The 24,156-nt window shown below is 39.4% G+C and overlaps 3 protein-coding genes across 3 annotated transcripts in view; 1 reads left to right on the forward strand and 2 right to left on the reverse strand.

Annotated features, from left to right (window-relative positions):
• The window catches only part of NFU1 (NFU1 iron-sulfur cluster scaffold), a 532,135-nt gene that overhangs the window by 32,229 nt on the left and 475,750 nt on the right, over positions 1-24,156 (forward strand). The gene's annotated exons all lie outside the window — the stretch shown is intronic.
• The window catches only part of SNRNP27 (small nuclear ribonucleoprotein U4/U6.U5 subunit 27), a 716,203-nt gene that overhangs the window by 18,469 nt on the left and 673,578 nt on the right, over positions 1-24,156 (reverse strand). The window lies entirely within an intron of this gene.
• GMCL1 (germ cell-less 1, spermatogenesis associated) overlaps positions 6,076-24,156 on the reverse strand; it is a 52,932-nt gene continuing 34,851 nt past the window's right edge. The window contains exons 11-14 of the mRNA XM_050754448.1: positions 22,224-22,299; positions 17,473-17,618; positions 15,208-15,295; positions 6,076-7,548 (exon numbers count right to left, since the gene is read on the reverse strand). Coding sequence (XP_050610405.1) covers positions 7,453-7,548; positions 15,208-15,295; positions 17,473-17,618; positions 22,224-22,299 — 406 coding nt within the window. The 3' untranslated portion in view covers positions 6,076-7,452. The remainder of the gene's footprint in view (positions 7,549-15,207; positions 15,296-17,472; positions 17,619-22,223; positions 22,300-24,156) is intronic.

Below are 24,156 nucleotides of genomic sequence, written 5' to 3' on the forward strand. Positions count from 1 at the left end.
TGTAGGATGAATAAGTCTAGAGGTCCAGTGTGCCACAGAGCTAGAGTTATTAATATTGTATACTGAAGTTTTGCAGAGCGGAGATTTTAGGCGCTTTTACCACACAAAACAAGAGGTAACAGTGGTAGGTGATGGATATATTAATTTGCCTGCATGTCCTAATCTTTTTACTATGTATATCAAAACATCATGTACACTTTAAACATATGCATTTTTTTTTTTTTTTTAAAGGAAAACAGCTCTGGGGTTTGAGTTTACTTTCAGCTCCACTGCTCCACAGCTTTACCACCTTGGACAATATTCTTTTTTTTTTTTTTTTTTTTTTTTGAGATGGAGTCTCGCTTTGTCGCCCAGGCTGGAGTGCAGTGGCCGGATCTCAGCTCACTGCAAGCTCCGCCTCCCGGGTTTACGCCATTCTCCTGCCTCAGCCTCCCGAGTAGCTGGGACTACAGGCGCCCACCACCTCGCCCGGCTAGTTTTTTTTTTGTATTTTTAGTAGAGACGGGGTTTCACCATATTAGCCAGGATGGTCTCGATCTCCTGACCTCGTGATCCGCCCGTCTCGGCCTCCCAAAGTGCTGGGATTACAGGCTTGAGCCACCGCGCCCGGCCGGACAATATTCTTAAGCTTTAAGCTTTCAGTTTTTTCTTCTCTAAAGTGGGAATAATAAAGTTTAATACGTTAGACTGTTGTGAAGAATAATAGCACATAGCACTTAGTAAATGTGTGTTTTAAAAATCTGGAATGTTTTAATCAGATATGGTGCCTTAGTCTGTTTCTACTGCTGTATCAGAATACCACAGACTGGATAATTTACAAAGAAGAGGAGTTTATTTGGCTCGTGGTTCTGCAGACTGGGAAGTCTAAGAGCATGCTGCCAGCATCTGGTGAGGGTCATCCCATGGTGGAAGGCATCGTGTGGTGAGGAAGCACGTGCGACAGAGAGCAAGGGGGAAGGGGGCAAACTCATCATTTTCAGCAGAAACCCCCTCTCACAGTAATGGCATTAATTCATTCATGAATGTGGAGCCCTTGTGACCTAATCACCTCTCCAATGTCCTGCCTCTCAACGCAGTTAAAATGGGAATTCAATTTTCATTTTATGAACTTTTGAGGGACACACTCAAACCATAGCATATGGTAAGACACAGAGACACAGATGTGTCACGAAGGAAGATGTTTTTAACTGAGTAAAACATTACAGTCAGTTTCCTAGAAGCAGGAAGCATGGCATTCCACACAGGGAAGCACTAGAGTTGACCAGGAGGTGAAGGGAATGAGGGGAAAGCATGGGTGAGACTTTACTGTGGTTGTCATGGGAAGGAATGGGTGAGGCAGGGTAAGCAGCTTCTAAGACTGGCTAGTTTGGCTAGTCTGAATAACTTCAGCAGGCTGTCAGGTAAGAGGCTGGCCCTGGGGTGATTAGGGGATGAGAATATTGGCTTGGCTTATGAGAGTTTGTTAAAGGAGGTAGTTGGGGATGTGGGCTTTGGATTGGCTGGGGTGTATATGTAAGGCATGCTCCAATGGGAGTCTTTTGCAATCTCTAGGAATTAGTCCTAGGAAGATAAGTCTTAGTAAGAACCCAGATGTCAAAACATCAGAAAATAAAAAAGGCATGTTTCTACAGTTTGTCATTATTCACACATTTATGGCACACCACATGTATCAGAGGATTTAACAATGCAAAAGACACAAGTCGTGAGTAGCTTGCAGTCCAGTGGGGGATACAAACAAGTAAACAGTGTGAAAGTGCATTAATGGGGAAAGAACAGAGTACTAGGAGGGCACATACCATGGGAAGGTTGTCAAGAAAAGTTTCCAGGAGAAAACAACGTCCAAACAAGACCTAAAGTATGAGCAGAGACTAGCCGGGTGAAATGGGGTGACATCTGTGGTGGGGAAAGGTGGAAGAGATTGTCCAGGCTGAGGAGACTGCATGTGCAAGGGCAGGAAGCGAGGGACAGGATGGGCTCTTTAGAGAACTAAAGAAAAGTATGACAGCCACCTTGGGGGCAGAGTGTGGAGATGTGAAGACAAGGCTGAAACAGACTCGTTAGCTATTGTACAGAGTTATCCTGAGGGCAAATGGGGGACCTTCAAATAATTTTGAGGATAGGAGAATAGACAGAGATTTGAGTTTATGCAGATAACTCTTTGGGTAATGTGGAGACTCAATTAGAAGGGGAAAACACAGGAGGTTGGTGCAATAATCCAGGTTGGAAATTATCATGGTCTGTACTAGAATGGTGGCAGTGGGCAAGGTGAGAAGTGGCTGCATTTGAGATACAGTTGGTAAAATCACAAGAACTTTGTGATTTCTGGATGCAGAGCATGAGGGAGTTGGAAGATTTGAGAATGACATCTAGGTTTCTGGCTTGCATAATTGAGTAGTGTCATTTGCTGACATGAGGCATACAAGACAAATTCTGGGGAAAGCAGATGCATGCAGATCTGGACACGCTAACTTTAGGTGCTATTTTGAACACTCAAGAGGAGATGTCAACTAGATGTGTATCTGGAACTTGGAAGGGAGATCTAGGCTAGAACTATAGGAAAAGGAATTATCAAAATACAGATGGTCATTTGAAGCCATGAGAGTACATGAAATCACTTGGTGCAGGCTCAGGAGAGAAAAGAGCCTGGAGACAGCCAGAGGAAGAAAACAAAATTAGACCAAGGAGTGGCCAGAGAAATAGAAATAGTGTGATGTCAGAGAAGTTTAAGACTCCTTTTTAAGGAGAGCAAAGTGGTCAATTTTAAATGTTAGTTAAAGGGAATGCACATCTAACCTACAGGATTGAACAGCAAAGTCGTTGTTGACGCAGGAAATTTTATTTTGAGCCAGGAAGTTAGATTTTTTTTTTTAACCTTTGGCAGTCCTAGTTCATATAAAATTACCAGTCATTACAAAAGTATTCTAGTTTATTTTTAAGAGACAAGGTCTTACTCTGTTGCCCATGCTGGAGTATAGTGGGTACAATGATAGCTCAGTGCAGCCTTGACCTCGGCTCAAGCAGTCCTCCTGCCTCAGCCTACTGAATAGCGAGGACTACACCCAGCTAATTTTTATTACTTTTATATTCATGTATTTACTTTTTTGAGATGGAGTCTCACTCTGTCACCCAAGCTGGAGTGCAGTGGCGTGATCTTGGCTCACTGCAAACTCTGCCTCCTGGGTTCAAGCGATTCTCCTGCTTCAGCTTCCCGAGTAGCTGGGACAACAGGCACGCGCCACCATGCCCAGCTAATTTTTGTATTTTTAGTAGAGACAGGGTTTCACCATGTTGTCCAGGCTGGTCTCGAACTCCTGACCTCAGGTGATCCACCCTCCTCAGCCTTCCAAAGTGTTGGGATTACAGGCGTGAGCCACTGCATCTGGCTTCACCTATTTTTTAAAAAAATATTTTTTGTAGAGATGGGGTCTTGCTTTGCTGCCCAGCCTAGTCTCAAACTCCTGGCCTGAAGAGATCCTCCTGCCTTGGCCCCCCAAAGTGCTGATATTACAGGCATGAGCCACTATGCCCAGCCTTTCATACTTTACAAATGAATGTATGCTGTTGAGTAATTCTGCTCCATAATCAGATACAGTCTGACCACTAGTTAATAATGATTGATGCCCTTTGAGGATTTTTGCTCTTTGTACCCCTGTACCTTACACCTTGGGAAGAATTAAAACTCTCTGGTTGAGGAGAGTTTGTGCCATGCCTTTTAAAAAATTTTAATCCAGTCACATGATTGGGTCCATATTGGTTGAACACATTTCAGGAGATTGACAAGTCATTTATGCTTATCATTTGTACCCCTGGCTCTATTATTTTCTATTCTTTACACAGGTTCATCTTAAACAGTTTAACAATTACCAGTCCAGTATTCTACATCAGCTATCAGAACTTTCTACAATAGAAATATTCTATAGCTGTACTGTCCAATATGGTAGCCACCAGGTACATGAGTTACTGAGCACTTACAGTGTGGCTAGTGTGACTGAGGGAGTACATTTTAAATTTCTTTAAATTCTAATTAACTTACACTTAAGTGGCCACAGTGATCTTCAGTAACCCTATTTTTTTATATATTTTTTGAGACAGAGTCTTACTCTGTCATCTAGGCTGGAGTGCAATGGCACGATCTCGGTTCACTGCAACCTCTGCCTCCCAGGTTCAAGCGATTCTCCTGCTTCAGCCTCCCGAGTAGGTGGGATTACAGGCGCCCGCCACTATGCCCAGCTAATTTTTGTATTTTTAGTAGAGACGGGGTTTCACCATGTTGGCCAGGCTGGTCTCGAACTCCTGACTGCAGGTGATCTGCCCATCTCGGCCTCTCAAAGTGCTGGGATTACAGGTGTGAGCCACTGTGCCCGGCCCCCAGTAACCCTATTTTTGCATTTGATGTTGAAAATTGTTCACATATGATGGTAATCCTATTGAAAGACTTGAAATTAGATAAAATGTTAGCTGTGAAACACTTCGTAAAAAAAAAAACAAAACAAAAAACAGGCCGGGCAGTGGCTCATGCCTGAGATCCCAGTACTTTGGGAGGCTGAGGTGGGCGGATCATGAGCTCAAGAGATCGAGACCTTCCTGGCCAACATGGCGAAACCCTGTCTCTACTAAAAATACAAATATTAGCTGGGCGTGGTGGCGCGTGCCTGTGGTCCCAGTTACTCAGGAGGCTGAGGCAGGAGAATTGCTTGAACCCAGGAGGCGGAGGTGGCAGTGAGCCAAGACTGCACCACTACACTCCAGCCTGGTGACACAGCGAGACTCCGCCTCAAAAACAAAACAAAACAAAACAAAACAAAACAAAACAAAACAAGTGACTACCACTGTTCTCCACACGGTTTTACCTTTCTTGCTAAGTTTCATGCCAAACCATTTTTTTTTTAAAGGAAAGGTATTCATATCCCTTCTTAATAACTTAGTGTGAAACTCTAGGACATATTTTCTTAAAGACCTCTTCCTTACTGACAAACACAAATCATTCTTAAAATATAAATGTTGTTTTCTAGCCCTAGCATAAAAAAATAGTAGAGGCTGTAAGACAAAAGCTGACAAAACACAAAGCTTTCATAAACCATAGTTTATATAATACTTTAGCTTACACTATTAACACTTTATTGAAAATATTTCTATTGAAAAGAACAAACTCTGCAAACACATAAAAGTATTTGGTAAGAAAACAAAAGCACATCTTTACTACCAATGTGAATTACTAGCTGACAATTATCAATTTCTCAAATAAGAACATTAACCTACTTGTGATTGAAGAATTATCCTGTCTACGGATGACATAAGCAACTTGCCCAGGACAGAACCAATGGATGAAACCACATACAATTCCAATTTGGCCAGTTAACTTATATAAGTGAAATGAAACAGTTAACTGTATTCATTAATATGCTCAAACATTATCTTTACTTCCAAGATTTGCAAAAACTTAATTATCCAAATAATTTAAGTTTGGCATTTATATATATTTCAATACATAAAGGGTAAGGAAACTCTTATACAGTAATGAGATAGAAAGAAAACAACAGCTTCCCGTGAGAGACCTAATATAGTCAAATATAAAAATAATTAATGTAACCTCTTTTTTTTTTTTTTGAGATGAAGTCTCACTCTGTCGCCCAGGTTGGAGTGCAATGGTGCAATCTCCACTCACTGCAACCTCTGCCTCCCGGGTTCAAGTGATTCTCCTGCCTCAGCCTCCTGAGTAGCTGAGATTACAGGCGTGTGCCACCATGCCCGGCTAATTTTTATTTTGTGTGTTCAATAGAGATGGGGTTTCACCATGTTGGTCATGGCTGGTCTTAAACCCCTGACCTCAAATGATCTGCCTGCCTCGGCCTCCCAAAGTGGCTTACAGGTGTGAGCCACCACACCCGGCTGATGACCAGCTGAAATGTAACCTCTTGATAACAGCCAAATCACTGTATTAGAAACATTTAAATTCCAGCTCTGAGGGTCAAGGGTGAGGCATTTAAAAGGTTCCTTTAAGTTAAACCAAATGGATGAATTTTAAAAGAACAAAAGCAATTTATGAACCTATGGGCATATCATTAAGAAAGAAAAAAATTATTAATAAATTCCAAAAGTTAAAAGGAGTTGGAATAAAAACCTAACTAGAAAGAAAAAAAATTTTGGTTTCAGTTAAGGGGGGTTTTTTGGTCCATTTTATGTAAGAGCTTACTTACTCTTTTTCCAAATGGGCATTTATTATTTGCACAGATACATAAAAATGATTCCCATTTTAAAAACCATAATAAAAATATACATTAACCACAGAAGTACTTACTCTAACTGGAAAGAAAATGAACATGGCTATTCTCAAAACAGTAATAAACACAAAAGGTCAACATATATAAATCACGACAAGTGTACATCTCATTTTTGACAAAAATAAGTTCCATTTTTACATTAATGCTTCATCATCAGGTTCTATATTAGATCCTCTGACCTTATTTACATTTACTATGAAATTTCTATTAGCATGTGTAACTCAAAGGCACTCAATTCTGAGGGTATAAAGTCCTGAGCTTAAGTAGGAAACAAAGTTCCCAACTAAAATTTGAACATAAATAATTCTAAAGATCAGAGAATATTAAAATGTTTAAAACTATAATATCTGGTACATAAATAATTCTAAACCTAATAATAAAGGTGTACAGACTGTCAAAGAAAAGACCATGTAAGGCAAGAAATATACTTGGAATCAAACTGATTTTTCCCTCATTCAAGATCATTTGAAGGTGTGAAGCTAACTTTCATTGTTCTTAAAATCCTAAGAAAGCCTAATTTAAAAAAATAGCAATGACAATGCTTAAGTTTAAAAAAAAGTTTCTCAGTTTAGTCTCCAAAACCAGGAAAAAAATATTTAATGATTAAAAACAAGTGTGAGCTGGAAAGATATTGAACTAAAAGGAGGCATCATAATGAGCAGGTGAAAATATTAAAGGAAAGCTTTAAATGCACCAACTGAAAAGAGCATTTCTAATTGGCCATCCGAATTATTCTTTTAGATTATTTTAGCCAAATAAAAAGAAATTTACAGATGGATAACTGAGGTCCACTAACATAAGGCAGAAAGAAAGTTTAAGCTAAAAATTAAATCTATATTTTGTTGCAGATAAATGTGAGATTTACCTACAGCAATTTTCTACTGATGCTAAATTAAACGCATGAGTTGACATCGCTCCAACAGAAATGGTTTGACAGATATTTTCTTGGCTTTAAAATGTTTTTTCGTATATGCATAGAAATGCAATGAGGATAAGAATAATCTTCTGTATTGTCCGTACAGTTCGTAAGGCCTTTGTCATTGTTAGTCACCTTAGATGTGAATATCAGTAGGGCCATTAAATTAAAACTGGCCTAAAAAGTTTTCAAAGTGCTACTGTTTCCAACCGATGAGATCTTCAGTTTTCTGTATTTTCTGGGTGACGATTATTTTCAATTCTTTTTTTCTGGTGATATATACAAGAAGTTACAGCAGATATATAAGGGGAAGATCAGAAGCCTGCTGTCCAAGTTCATCACCACTTGTTCCTATAAGACAGATTTGTAGATTTAATGACAATTAGATAGCAATAGCTTAAAAATAAAAACAAAAAAACCAAACTGTTGAACTGAGTGAACCAAAGGAGATAGTGTCCTGAGTCTGAGATCCACAACTCCACTCTCCAAATTCCCACCCACTAGCTGTGTGACCTTGTCAAATGCAGCTTCCTCACTGTAAGATGGGGACAATAAGAGTACCTGACTTACAGGAGGATTACATGAGACAATGCACAGGGAGTTTCACAAAGCCAGCTATCTATTGTGTACTCAATAATGGTAGTTGTTTTCATTATTGCAAAAATTTCTATCAAATACTTACATATTTTGTGAACAGATACAATGTCTACAAATACATAAACTTCTCACTTGACTTCAATGTTTTAAACATTTTATTTCCTTTTAAAAAATAATTATTTAAAAAAAATGAGATAGGGTCTTTCTATATTGCCCAAGCTGGCCTTGAACTCCTGGGCTCAAAAGATCTTCCTGCCTCATCCTCCTGCCTCAGCCTCCTGAGTAGCTGGGACTACAGGCAGGTGCCAATGTGCCCGGCTACTTGGCTTTGATTTCTGATGGCCGTTGGGTACAGCAAATCACTGGGATGAGGGTCGGGAGTCATTATCATCACCAAAAAGCAGGGTTCCTACTATTGTTTAAGATTTCCCACTGTCCCTATGACAAACATGTAATTTGTCTCCTGAAACATAAAATGCATTATCATGGAAAAGCAATTTCAGGTTCAGTTACATCAACACACACAAGAATGCTCAGAACTCCCAGAGACAGGAGTTGACACTACACAAATATAACATCCCTGATGCTACAGATCTCTGTTTGGAACCTCATATATCCTTTACTAGAAGCATTTGCTAACCAGAATCAATCCTCAGAGTAAAAGAGGAAACACTAAAATGAGAATTCCTACATTTTAAATGCCTGGCATACACTCTCTGCAATAGTATGCATTAGTTACACTTTATTTATTTTGGGTAAGATACTATTAAACACTGTTTCAATCCAAAGTTTTAATTTTTTACTGAGGCATGTATTCCTGCAAGAGGGACTAAAACTAGAATATTTGAGTGACTGAAGCAGACTCACTGGACACAGCTTCTGTGTTGAGGGAACAAGGAGATAAATTTGAATAAAGAAGGTAGAGAGTACAAATGTCTCACACACACACACACACACACACACACACACACAATCTCTCTCTATATATATGAGAGAAAGTGGTATTTTAAAAAGACATCAGTGAACAAAATCAGGGGAGGCTATCACCTAGACTGATTGTGCTAACAGTGTCACCAGAGAGGAACGATGCCAAAGCATGGTTGGTCTTCAGATACTTGAGACATCCTGACCTAGTCAAAATTTATATCAATAATCTGGATGAAGGCACATTTACCAAATTTGTTGAGGACAAATGCTTTGATGATATGTATATCTGATGATAAAAATTAAGATTCTGTACCTAATAACTAAAAGCTTCTGAGGAAGATTAGCCTTCTGGTATTTGAATATAGTTAAGATTGAGGCAGGGAAGGGCAGGTCAAAGGGCCAACTCTGGAGAAAGAAGGAAGCCATGTGGATATCATTTGGCTGAATGGACACACCAATTTTTGAATATTAAATTGTATTAATCCCCACTCTCCATTCCCAAACAGGATAGGTTGATCCTAGCTTCATCAAGTGTGTTGCTTCACCTAAAGGTTCAATCTGCATCTGTATTTGCATTGAAGTACCTTTACAGCAAAGTTCTATTGTCATTATTCCACTATGGATGGAAGCTGTGGAGCCCACATATCACAGCAGCAGAGCAGCAGCATCCTCCTAGGTCCCCACTTCTACTTCCAGATAGTTAGTTATTCATCTCTATGTAGAGATCCCTGCTTCTCTGAGGTTTTTGCAACTTACTCTATACTATTCCTCTATTACTTCCCCCACATTCTATCTTATATGTCTAAATTCCAAGATCTACAAATACAACTCACTATTGAATAATCTTTACTTAGTAACTCAAATTCAAACCCTCAACTATTGGCTACTATCTATCCCTTCCTTTCTTTCTTTCTGGGCCACCTCCACTTTCACTCTTACAATTCGGCTTAAAAAAATAAATTTCTGGGTATTTGTTGTTGTTGGTAGTGTTTTTTGTTTGTCTGTTTTTGTCTGGAGACAGGACCTGACTCTGTCACCCAGGCTGGAGTGCGGTGGCATGATCACGGCTTATTGCAGCCTCAGCCTCCCAGGCTCAAGTGATCCTCCTGCCTCAGTTTCTGAGTTGGTGGTACTACAGGCACATGCCACCATGCCTGGCTAATTTTTTAATTTTTTGTATAGACAGGGTTTCGCTATGTTGCCAGGGCTGGTCTTGAACTCCTGGTCTCAAGCAATCCTCTTGCCTCGGCCTCCCAAAGTGCTGGGATTACAGGCATATGCTACTATGCCAAGCCTGCAATTTGGCTTTGATTCCCCATCCCAGCTTTTGAATGTCTCACCAGGTTACCTTTTTTGCCCATCTCTTAAATACCAGTGATCACTAGGGTTCTATCATGCCATATTCTCTACACATTTCCTGAATGTTATCTCATCCAATTATTATTTCTAGTTCAGGCATTACTTGTAAACTCCAAATCCATTTATTAACCAGCCTATCAAATTTTCACCTTGATGTTCTCAAATTAAACGTGCCCTAAACGGAATTCATCATCTCTTCACCATCACCAGCACTACGTCATGTTCATTTTCCTTCCTATAATTCAAATCTCAGGTAAAACCACTACTATAAATCAAATTGCCCAAATCAGAAAACCATGAACCATCTGACATTTCCTCATGCACACACACGATTAAGAATCAAATTCTCAGTTGCATCACTTTATTTCCAGAACCCATCAATATTTTCATATTCACTGCTACATTCTTTAAGGTTCTCATCACTTTTAATCTGAATTATAGCTATATAATCAATAAATTGTTTTATTGCCATTATCATATCTTGAATCCTTGCTACACATTGCCATCTGAGGGAACCTTCTATAGTGAAAATCCATTTAGCATGGTCTTATAAGACGGACAGTTACAAAATAAATATACAAAATTCACTACCTTTCTTACATTATCAAAAACTATTAGAACAAATGATTCATTTCATATTAGCAATTGAAATGTAAAATACTGGCTGGGCGCAGTGGCTCATGCCTGTAATCCCAGCACTTTGGGAGGCCGAGGACAGCGGATCACAAGGTCAGGAGATTGAGACCATCTTGGCCAACATGGTGAAACCCTGTCTCTACTAAAATACAAAAAAGCGGGGCATGGTGGCATGTGCCTGTAATCCCAGCTACTTGGGAGGCTGAGGCAGGGGAATCGCTTGAACCCAGGAGGCGGAGGTTGCAGTGAGCTGAGATCACGTCACTGCACTCCAGCCTGGCGACAGAACAAGACTCCGTCTCAAAAAAAAATAACAAAATAAAATACTAAACATTATACTTCTAGGAAATAATACAGGAACAATAAGGGAAAAACTACAAATTTTAGAGAAAGACATAAGAGAAGACCTAAATAAATGTAGAAAATACCATATTCCAGAAAGGAAGACATCGACTGTCCACAAACTACTCTACATATTTAATCATATAAATTAAAATCCCCACAGGAATTTTTGAAAGGAAACTTAGCAAAATGATTCTATATCCCATACAGGAGAATAATCATGCAAAAAGAACGGAGAGATTTTTGAAAAAAGAAAAATGAAGGTGGTTTTGCATTACTAAATATTAATGCATTTTAAAGTTAGCCTAATTAAAACAATGCCTTGTCTTCATAACAAAGAAATCAATAAAACAGAAAGTCCAGAAATGAAAGCAATTTTATAAGTATTTCATGTACAATAAGGCATTTCAAACACACTGATACATCCAGTACATTTCAGATACATCGTCAAATACTCCAAAGTAAAAAATTAAGCCATAAAAAGAACAGAAAAATATATAGATGACTATTTATATAATCCTAGTAAAATGGGGGCCTAAGGGTCACACCAAACAAACAAATAATAAAAGAAAAAGATAGATTGTTTTGAAGGTTGAAAAGACAAATGACAAAAATTTAAAGACTGGGCATGGTGGCTCATGCCTGTAATCCCAGCATTTTGGGAAGCCGAGGCAGATGGATCACTTGAGCCCAGGAATTCCAGACCAGCCTGGGCAACGTGGCAAAACCTCGTCTCTATAAAAAAATACAAAAATATTTAGCTGGGCATGGTGGTGCGAGCCTGTAGTCTCAGCTACTTGTGAGGCCCAGGAGGTGGAGGCTGCAGTGAGCCCAGATTGTACCACCGCACTCCAGCCTGAGTGACAGAGTGACAACCTGTCTCGAAAAAAAAAAAGAGAAAAAGTAAAAACTACAGACTATCACAAATGTTAGTATTTTTAATATATAAAAGCTGTTAAAAATTAGCAAGAAAAAAATGAACATTTTAATAAAAAATTTAACAGAAATATAAGCTGTCAGTTTACATGAGATGATGTGTTCAATAAGCATAACAAAACCCAACCATACACTAACCAAAGAAATGAACATTGAAAATTAAGGGCCAGGCGTGGTGGCTCACACCTGTAATCCCAGCACTTTGGGAGGCCAAGGCAGGTGGATCACTTGAGGCCAGAAGTTCAAGATCAGCCTGGCTAACATGGTGAAACCCTATCTCTACTCTAAATACAAAAATTAGTGCACTCCAGCCTGGGTGACAGAGCAAGACTCTGTCTCAAAACAAACAAATAAAAAAGAAATGAAAGTTAAAACAAATATTTGTTTTCACATTTACTACACTGGGATAGAGATGAAAAAGAATGATAAGACACAATATCGGGTATACTCTCCTGTACTGCTGCCGGGGGGGCAGTATCAATTGGACAGTACCTCTGGAGGGCAATTTGTCCATTAGAAAATTGTAGGTACCATGCAACAAGAATTCTACTTGGAATTTATGCTTTTAAAACATCATAAAAACAGACAAAGATATACGTATATTTCCTATAGTATTGAAAAAAATGAGAAACAACTTTATCCAATAAAGAGGAATTATCTAAATTATGGTATAGCCAAAACAACTAATATTATGCAGTTCATAAAAATGATGCTGTGAATATATATTTATTGACAAGAAAAGCTATGTACAACAAAGTGAAAAAAAAAAGTAGATTACAATTACTACCTCACTGTCTGATGCATCTAGGCTCTCCTGGCCTTGGGCTCTGAAACAGGACTAAGCCTTTCTTCTACTGGGCCCAGGCCAGGTAACCCCACTTTGCCTCTTCCCCAGGCCTGAGTTCTCCCCAACCACTGAGTTGGTTCTCACTATGCGGCCAACAAGTTCTCCCCAACCACTGAGTTGGCCATGAAGGAGACAGAAGACAACACCATACTTGTGTTCACTGTAGATGTCGAGGCCAAAAAGCATAAGATCAAACAGGCTGTGGAGGAGCTCTATGACACCGAGGTGGCCAAGATCAACACCGTGATCAGGGCTGATGGAAAGAAGAAAGTGCATGTTCAACTGGCTCCTGAGCATGCTGCTTTTAGATGCTGCCAAAAAACTGGGATCATCTAAGTTGAATCCAGCTGGTGAATTCTAAATATATATATATTTCACCATTAAAAAAAAGCAGGTTACAAAATAGCTAATCTACTGTGATCCAATTTTGCAAAAAAGATACAGGTGAAGAAAAAACTCAGTAATGTATCTGAGTGGTACATGTATGATTGTTATTTCAGCTGACTTATATTTTCCGTTCTTTCTACAACATCCATAACCTATATGAAACACACAACTCCCAAAGTAAATCTTCCAAACTCCATCCACAGCCCTTATGCCCTGGCTCTAGTTATACTGAACTCTTCCAACCGTCATACAGTTCCTTGAATGACCCGTGTATTCCCTTGCTTCCATCTTACTCACCGTTTGAGGCTTGGTTCAGGTATGTGTTGACTTTAACACTTTTCCAGGAGACGATGCTTTCCCTGAGCTGTCTTTCTTTCTCCTCCTCCTCCAATAACCACCCCCAACCCTGGCAACTGCTCAGTTATTACAGGTTAGAGTCTTCTCCCTCAAGGTTGCACACTCTGAGCTCATTCTATGATGCTACTTACACTAGTCTATATTAACACAAGCCTGTCTTTATTTCTTCTACTCCTAGCTGAGAACCAAGCACATGGTGGGGACACAAATGTTTGCTGAAGGAACATATGGAATACAACTACTATCTTGGCCTGGTGCATATTTAGGTCGCTGGCTGGGATTGAGCCATGATGGTATTTTTCATAAAGTTTCAGGTAGAAGATAAAGATAGTCATTGTCTATTCAGCTGCAGAGGGTACAAGAAGGACCAACAGAGAATTCTGACGGAGGCAGATTTAAACTTTCTCATTATATATCTGCCTTGAAATGGACATTCCTACCTATTACCTTTCATGTAAGATGGGGGTCGGCTAGAGTTTCAACAATGAGTGGATGACCCTCTGTAAGAATGCTATTAAAAGAAGTTCTCATATGGCATGTGGAGGTTACAATGATCACTTCCAGGGTTACTTGCAATGTTAAGGATGTTCTATGATAGTCTCTTCAGTCTGAGGAAAACTACTAACTTTTCATAATTTATGTAAACTATAACAAGCTTTGAATCCTTTAATAAAACATTGTGCCCTTTGGAATGATGATTAGTGTTAATAGAATAAACTTCCTCAATATTTTAACAGCTTTCAATTTTACTTTTAAAAATGGTCTACTTTCTCATCATGACACTTTGAAACTTCTCCAAGTGTGTGATGTATGAATAAATAAATGGCTTTGGAGATAATCTGGGGAACAATACAGAGTTTGCCATCTTAAGAACCTAATGGGCTAGAGAATAATGCTCTTACGATATTAAGGAGCTTCGGAGACATACAGGATTGTCTTCAAGACGCCTGCTGTGAATGTACAAATAAATGCACTATGGGCCGGGCGCGGTGGCTCAAGCCTGTAATCCCAGCACTTTGGGAAGCCGAGGCGGGCGGATCACAAGGTCAGGAGATCGAGACCACAGTGAAACCCCATCTCTACTAAAAATACAAAAAATTAGCCGGGCGCGGTGGCGGGCGCCTGTAGTCCTAGCTACTCAGGAGGCTGAGGCAGGAGAATGGCGTGAACCCAGGAGGCGGAGCTTGCAGTGAGCCGAGATCGCGCCACTGCACTCCAGCCTGGGCAACAGCGCGAGACTCCGTCTCAAAAAAAAAAAAAAAAAAAAAAAAAAAAAAAATGCAGTATGTACACAATGGATAAAGCACTTAAGTTCCTAAAATTTTAGGAATGAATTTTAGTGCTGCTGATGATATTCAGGATAAACAATTATTGCCTTATAATCAGCATTTCCCTGCCCCTCAAATAGTGTTTTCTTTTTTTCTCCCAATTATGCTTCCATTGGGATGGGGTCAGTTATGCATAAGTGAACGTGGTACTTTCATCTTTACCTTCAAAAGGCTTTCAAACCAACTTTTAGGTCAAAATGCCATCACTTTAATGTTAATTCTACTTAAGAATTTTCAAAAGAGGATTCGAAAGACAAATATTATAATGACATACCAGAAGATAACCGAACATACCTGATCCTTTTCAAGTGTAAGTATTTGATAGCCAGTTGTTCTACTACATATTAGTTTTCCACTACTATCAAAAGAAGCCAAACGTAATCTAGGATTTAAAAAAATAAATAAATAAACACAGGATTTTTAAACCACAGATTAAATAAGCCCTTCCTCACTTTCATATTTACTTTTTCCTCTGTTTTTTATTTGATAAAAGACTTTCAGGAAGTCTTTTCAAACTGTAATCTGACTGCATTCAGTGACAAGCCTGTGCTATTACACATATCTGGCCAAGAGAAATAATTTATAAATGTTTTTACTGTGGTAAAATATACATAACATTTATCATTTTAACCATTTTAAAGTATATAGTTCTGTGGCATTAAATATATTTCCACATTGTTCTTTACCCATCTCTAGAACATTTTCATTTTCCCTCGCTGAAGCTCCTTACCCATTAAACACTAACTCCCCACTTTCCCTTCCCTCAGGCCCTGGCAACCACCAGTGTACCCTCTGTACCTATGAATTTGTCTACTCTAGGTACTTCATATGAGTGGAATCTTATAATATTTGTGCTTTTGTGAGTGGCTTATTTCACTTGGCATGTCTTCCAGGTTCATCCATGTTTAGCATGTATCAGAATTTCCTTCCTTTTCAAGGCTAAATAATGTTCTCTTTTATGTATGTACCATATTTTGTTTCTCTAGCATCTGTCAGTGAACATGTGGGCTGCTTCCACCTTTTGGCTATTGTGAATAACGCTGTTATGAACATAAGTATACAAAAATATCTGTTTAAGCCCCTATTTTCTTTTTTTTTGAGACGGAGTCTTGCTCTGTCGCCCAGGCTGGAGGGCAGTGGCACAATCTCGGCTCACTGCAAGCTCTGCCTCCCAGGTTCACGCCATTCTCCAGCCTCAGCCTCCCAGGTAGCTGGGACTACAGGTGCCCGTCACCATGCCCAGCTAAGTTTTTTGTATTTTTAGTAGAGGCGGGGTTTCACCGTGTTAGCCAGGATGGTCTCGATCTCCTGACCTTGTGATCCGCCCGCCTCAGCCTCCCAAAGTGCTGGGATTATAGGCGTGAGCCACCGCGCCCAGCCTAAGTCCCTATTTTCAATTCTTCTGGGTCTATACTCAGAAGAGAAATTGCTGGATTGTATGGTAATTCTGTTCAATTTTTTTGAGGAAGCGATATATCATGTTCCATAGTGTCTGTGCCATTTTATATGGCCACGAGCAGTGCACAAGGATTCTAAATACTCCACATCCTTACCAACACCTGTTACTTTTGTTGGTTTTTTTTCTATTCTGTTTTTATTAATAGCCATCCCAATAGGTGTGAAGTGAAAGATCATTGTGGTTTTGGTTTGTATGTCCCTAATTAGTAATGCTGAGCATCTTTTCATGTGTTTTTTAGCCATCTGTATATCTTCTTTGGAGAAATGTTTATGCAAGTCTTTGGCCCATTTTTGAGTTGAGTTTTCTTTTTAAATTATAGAGTTGTAGGAATTTTCTGTATATTCTGGGTATTCATGTCTTGTCAAATGTATGGTTACAAATATCTTCTCTCATTCCCCAGGTTGCCTTTTCACTGTCCTCTGATACATAGGTTTGTGATTTTGATGAAGTCCAATTTTATCTATTGCTTCTTTTGTTGCCTGTGTTTGGGTGTATTATGGAAGAAATCACTGCCAAATCAATCGTTAGGAAGCTTTCCCCCTATGTTTTCTTCCAAGAGTTTAATAGTTTTAGTTCTTATGCTTAGATCTTTGATCCATTTTGAGTTGATTTCTGTATTTGGTGTAAGGTAAGTATAAACATATGACTTTTAAATCATATGTTCATTAAGCTATTGTCCAATTTGTCAGCTTCTGGTATCCTCTCAGAAAAAGATTGCTAGCAACTACAGGGCAAAGTTTAACATATTAAATCCTTTAAAAAGTTAAGGATAATACATGTTTTCCTGGAAACATACCTTGCTACATATTTCAACAGTCTGGACCTTTTATTTGCTAGGAATAGCAACAAGGCGATAACTTCCAGGCTCATATTCCCTATTGGTATATATTCCAGCCTATTCATTCTCCCTGACATACTAGATCTTATGATTCTGATTACTGACAATACATTTCACAGGAATGGAGCCTCGTCATTTCCTACCACTTTCACATATACTGTAGCTTACCAAAGTTCTACTAATGTTGGTGTAAATTATCAAGGTTTTATTTCTTACATTTCCTCTGGAATGAGGAGGAGTGGGGTGGGGAATCTCACCCTACCTAAATGCTATGCTCCTTCGAGGCTGTAAACTGACAGATCCGCTACATGGCTGATTCAGTGTATTGCGTTTGAAAATGATGTATCGATTGGTGTAAGTTACAAGTAGGTCAAAGCCGAAGTTAAAACCCGTCCAACGCCAGCAGTACTAAAAAATACAAGAAAGAAGACTTACTTCAGTTTATCATATTAGCAAGTCAAAAATAAAAAATTCAAAATGTCTTTTGTCTCTAACTCATTACAAGTATTTCCCTCATGAGTGGCTGACTTTTTGTCAGTGACTTTTTCTTCAGGCTTATCACCCCAAACTATACATACATCTATGCCAGAAAAGCTGCCCTTATGATCATAATTCTCTAAGCTACTTTCCTCTTCATGATCAGTTTCCTTATCTCTTCATACTGCAATTCTACCATAAATAATAATGCTTTTTTTTTTTTTGAGATGGAGTCTCACTGTCACTCAGGCTGGAGTGCAATGGCATTATCTCGGCTCACTGCAACCTCCACTTCCCAGGTTCAAGTGATTCTCCTGCCTCAGGCTCCCAAGTAGCTGGGACTACAGGTGCCTGCCACCACGCCCGGCTAATTTTTGTTGTTGTTGTTGTAGTTGTTGCTTTTTGAGACACAGTTTTGCTCTAGTTGCCCAGGCTGGAGTGCAATGGCATGATTTCGGCTCACCACAACCTCCGCCTCCCGGGTTCAAACGATTCTCCTGCCTCAGCCTCCCGAGTAGCTGGGATTACAGGCATGCAACACCACACCTGGCTAATTTTGTATTTTTAATAGAGACGGGGTTTCTCCATGTTGGTCAGGCTGGTCTCAAACTCCCGACCTCAGGTGATCTGCCTGCCTCAGCCTCCCAAAGTGCTGGGACTATAGGTGAGAGCCACTGCGTCTGGCCTTTTTTTTTTTTTTTTGTATTTTTAGTAGAGACAGGGTTTCACTATGTTGGCCAGGTTGGTCTTGAACTCCTGATCTTGTGATCCGCCCGCCTCAGCCTCCCAAAGTGCTGGGATTACAGGCATAAGCCACTGTGCAAAGCAATAATAAGGCTTTTCGCTGCAACTCTATGTGACTATATAGCTTAGAGCACTAAGAATCTAGATGGGGGTAACTAAGAACCCATTAAAATCTCCTTGCTTTAAAAATACTCTAAAATACCTTAAGTGACACATAACTGGGTTATGTAAATACCATCATGGGGTTCACGAGTTTGTTTATTCTATCAGCTAATAGTTAATGTGAGAGTATCAGATAAGGTGGTGTGATAGAGAGAAGTAGTTAGGGCTTCAAGTGTTTGGCTGACACCCTGGATTGCAATTCAGTATTAACTGATATTTATTGAGCACATATTATATGCCAGGCACTCCTCTAAGCAATGGAATCATAGCAGTAAATAACATACAGTTTCTGCCCTACCAGAGGTGAGGTGATAACTGTAAGGGCAAAGCTTTTTTTTTTTTTTTTTTTTTTTTTTTTTAGAGACAAGGTCTCTCTATATTGCCCAGGCTGAACTCTAACTCCTGGGTTCAAGCAATTTTTCCACCTAATCCTCCCAAGTAGCTGGAACTGCAGGTGCATACCACTGTGCCTGGCTGGAGCAAAGGTTCTGAATAGGTGAGCATGGATAGAGTCCAGTACAAAGAGAGGGAATGGACTAAGAAGCAGGCAGTTCATTTTTCTAATAAGAGGAAAAGCATAGCGCAGTTATAGATGCAGGTAGACTGGCAGAACTACTGGTAAGAGGATGTACAGATTCTCTTTTCATTGCAGTAGGCAGCAAGGCCATCAGGTAAGAATAAGGGTGAGAGTATTGCCCTTTTGAGGAGAGAAGGTATGAGTTATCTCAGCTAATGGGAGGATCAGTTCACTAGGGAAATACAGACAGATCATGATGCAGCACTAACCTACTTGAAATTCATGGTTACCACATTCAAGTGGAACCTAATGGGGTATGGTGTTTGTCTTTAATCACATTCATCTGTCTGGATGCAAGCATGGAGTGCAACCCTTAACAAGAGTTGGGGTTTAGCCAGGTGAGTTTAACATGTCCAAGAGGAAAAAGAAAAGTTAAAAGAGTATAAGCAAGCGACCAATTTTAAGATGGAACATAAAATATAAGTCAGGCAAAGAAAGAAGTAGAAATGTGGTCAGAAAGGTGATAGGGAAAGGTTGCAAAAATAATGTATTATATAGCCAAATGGGGTTAAAAAATTGTTGGAGTCCAGGTGCTAGAGAGAATGAACTAGAAAGACGAGGTGGGGTCTGAAAACGGGATGCCTGAAATGGAGATTTTGAAGGTGGTGTAGTAATTAATAATGCAAGGGTACGCTCATGGGAATGGATGCCCGAGGTAGGGTGGAGCACAAGAGCATGGGGGAAGGAAGGTCAAGGAATAGAGATATTGAAATCATCAAGACTGATAATAAGAATAGTGATAAAGAAAGGTAATGAGGGCTGGACGTGGTGGCTCACGCCTGTAATCTCAACAATTCGGGAGGCCAAGGTAGGAGGACCACTTGAGCCCAGGAGTTTGAGACCAGCCCGGGCAACTAGTGAGACCTCGTCTTTACAAAAAATTTTAAAAAATTAGCCAGGCGTGGTGGTGCATGCTTGTAGTCCCAGCTACTTGGGAGGCTCAGGTGGGAGGATCACTTGAGCCCAGGAAGTCAAGGCTTCAGTGAGTCATGATTGTGCCACTGCATTCCAGCCTGGGCAACACAGTGAGACTCTGTCTCAAAAAAAAAAAAAAAAAAAAGAAAAATAAAAGAAAAGAAAGGCAGTGAGCTCAGTGAATTATGGCCATAATAAGGGTAGTAGGTGGTATAGTAGAAGCATTTGCTTCAAAGTAACAACAAGATCTGGAAGCAGCAACAAGGAAAAATGTGAACTAAAGAAAACTATTCTTTTATACTCTGAACATCTATCATAATATAAAGGCAAACATAAGCTGGGTATGGTGGCTCACGCCTGTAATCCCGGCACTTTGGGAGGCTAAGGCAGGAGAATCTCTTGAGCCCAGGAATTTGAGACCAGCCTGGGCAGCATAGGGAGACCCCCATCTCTACAAATAGTAAAAAATAAAATTAGCTGGGTGTGGTGGCATGTGTCTGCAGTCTCAGCTACTCCATAGACTGAGGTAGGAGGATTGCTTTCAGTTCAGAGCACTGAGGCTGCAGTGAGCAATGATTGTGCCACTGTACTCCAGCCTGGGCGACACACTGAGACATTGCCAATCAGTAAACCAATGCAAACATAAAACAATCAACTTTTAAAAATTAAAAATAAATAAAGTAAAAATGAGGAAAAGTTTGGGATAGAAATAACCAAATGGGTATCTATATAAGGCTGATTTTTTTGAAAAATAAAAATTATAATTAGTTGGGGGGAAATATTTAAAAACGTAGTTCATGTCCCATTAGTAGATTGTAAAATCAATTGAATAGGATACAATCAGCTGTTTTTCTTTGTTTTGTTTTGTTTTTGAGATGGAGTCTCGCGCTGTCACCAGCCTGGAGCACAGTGGTGTGATCTCAACTCACTGCAACCTCTGCCTTCCGGGTTCAGGCAATTCTCCTGCCTCAGCCTCCCGAGTAGCTGGGACTACAGGTGTGCACCACCACGCCCAGCTAATTTTTGTGTTTTTAGTAGAGATGGGGTTTCACCATGTTGGCCAGGATGGTCTCGATCTCTTGACGGTGTGATCTGCCTGCCCTGGCCTCCCAAAGTGCTGGGATTATAGGCTTGAGCCACCACGCCCAGCCACAGTCAGTTTAAAAAAAAAAAAAAATTAAATAGATAGCTGGGCATGGTGGTTCATGCTTGTAATTCCAGCTATTTGGGATGCTGGGATGGGAGGAGTGCTTGAGCCTGGGAGGTAAAGGCTGCAGTGAGCTGTGGTCACACCACTGCACTCCCGATTGGGTGACAGAGGGACAGCCTGTCTCTAAATAAAAAATAACAATAAAAGTATTAAATAGAAAAAAGAATCTCTGGATGCACAGGGGTAAGTATTGTTTTTAAATACTGTTCTTTCACTTATGTACATTTATATTGGGTGATAATGAAAAAATATCTTTTTTTTTTTTTTGAGATGGGGTTTCTCCAGCCAGGCTGGAGTGCAGTGGCATGATCTTGGCTCACTGTAACCTCCGCCTCCCAAGTTCAGGTGATTCTTGTGCCTCACCCTCCCTGGTAGCTGGGTTTACAGGCACGCACCACCATGCCTGGCTAACTTTTGTATTTTCAGTAGAGACAGGGTTTCACCATGTTGGCGAGGCTGGTCTTGAACTCTTGGCCTCAAGCGATCTGCCCACCTCAGCCTTCCAAAGTGCTGGGATTACAGGTGTGAGCCACCGTGCCTGGCTGAGAAAAGGTAATTCCTAATGTGGGTAACAATCAATGGATCTGAATGTCCTTGATTTAGGATAACTGTAACACAGAATCACTTTTAAGACTATGTAACAGATCCCTCACAATTTCTTCTTTATCTTAATTTCGGATTGCTAAGGGACCCTCTTCTTGTATCTCTTATCTGAACTCAAAATTTAAGTTCAGCATTCTCATACAAAGCCAAGTAATCAATCACTACTGAGTGTGGTGGCTGTAACGCCTTTCCCAGAAGATCATGCTACAGAAAGTATACAAGCTCTTCTGAGGTATGACAGGTGTCATGATTATTACTTACAGGTGCAGGATGTGCTGATAATACAATTTGTATGAGAATATTAACAGTCACAACCCATACTTACTTCACCATCTTTGGCAAGCTTTCTACCACACCTCATGCTATTTCCCTCTAGTTCTTCTTTATTGATTTCTTGAGGCCTAAAAATATACATAAAACATGAACTCTCATAGAAAATATGCAACTAATAATTTAAAAAGAACTATGAGTTAAGGACAGAAAATCTTGCTACCAGATTTAAAAATAAATTTTTGTGGTACAGATAAAAATAACAATGTGTTGATTAAATTTAGTCCATTACCTTTGCTAGATAAAAAAGATTTAATATCTTCTATATTTCACTTATTGCCCTGACTTCTGGACTACTTTTATTAGGGCTCAGTCAAACCAGAGAAGAGGAAAAGAAAAACTGAAAAATTCTATTTGCCAAAAAAAAAAAACAAACAAAAGTCTACTAAGTAAAACAAGTTAAAATCTATTATTTCTGTAAATAAGATGTGACTTGATATCACCTACCACTTAACATTACTTGTTTCACATGCAAACCATTTTTCATGTAGTGTAAGTATGCAAAATCAATATTTAATAGAAAATGTAGAATTTTATCAGTTAAGTCTTTACTTGGTTCCCTAGTTTAAAAACCTTAATAAATTAAGAGAAACACTGTTATCTCAAGTTGTAATAAATATAGTATTATTATTAGCTTCATAATTCCAAATGATAATAGCAATACAATACATTCATTCATATACTCATTCACAACATGAAGTGCCTAGAAATTGGGTGCAATAAAAGCATATATAATAGATAATAAAATAATGAAACAAATACAATAAATAAATAAGTGTAAATAAGACTAATAAAACATGTCCTTGATATCCAAGAGCTCAGTTTAGTAGGGAATTAGACATAAGTAATAATTATAATACAGTTAATTATAATAACATTAATAGTTTGTGGTTTGTGATGTTAAGAGCATGAAGAAGGTACAGATTTATTGCCCATGGTTAGAGGGGGATCATTAGAGAGTAAATATTATTTGTGCCTGAGTGGAAGCTTGTTGGGTGAGGTGGAGGTGAGGGGTGAATTCTAAGGAGGGCTAAGAGTATTCCAGGCAGAAGAAATAGTGGATAAAAAGGAACTGGAGCATAACAGAAAACCAAATGTAAAGGAATTTAATACAGCTGCAGCATACGAACATAAGAATTTAGTGCACATTTAGTGCAGATGAACATGAAAGGAGATGAAGCTAAACGCATCTGGGATAGAATGCTGACAGTTCCCACAGGTCATGCTAATAAGTTTCAACTGCTCTTGTAGGTAACTAGTTCCCAAGCATTTATTCTGTAACTTTAAAATTTTTTATTATGAAAAACTGCAAACATATGAAAGCAGAGAAAACAGTGTAATGAGCCAAATTTTCTTACCATCCAGCTTCAATAATTTTGAATACCAATACTATAATCCCTTAACTATCATCAAATATCCCTGGACATATTTAAGTAGAGGAGTGACACAGTTTTATTTCCGTTTTAGAAAGATAACCTTCTTGGCAATGTAAACGAGAGTTTTATGAGGAGAACCCCAGAGGGAGACTTGACATCAGATTATAACCTAGCATCCAGGGAATATAGTGTCTTCCTCACTTTAGCAGTCCTGCAGCAGTGAGCAAATGCTTGGTTTATCTGCTGAACAGAACATTTCCTAAGCGGGAATATAATCATACACAGTTGACCCTTGAACAACAGGTTTGAACTGCTTGGGTCCATTTATACACAGATTTTTCTCAACCAAAATCAGATAAAAAATGCACTATTTGGCCGGGCGCGGTGGCTCATGCCTGTAATTCCAGCACTTTGGGAAGCCGAGGAGGGCGGATCACGAGGTCAGGAGATTGAGACCATCCAGTCTAACATGGTGAAATCCCGTCTCTACTAATCCCCGTCTCTACAAAAAAATTAGCTGGGCATGGTGGTGGGCGCTTGTAGTCCCAGTGG

The sequence above is a fragment of the Macaca thibetana genome, chromosome 13, assembly GCF_024542745.1.
Source record: "Macaca thibetana thibetana isolate TM-01 chromosome 13, ASM2454274v1, whole genome shotgun sequence".
NCBI lineage: Eukaryota > Metazoa > Chordata > Mammalia > Primates > Cercopithecidae > Macaca > Macaca thibetana.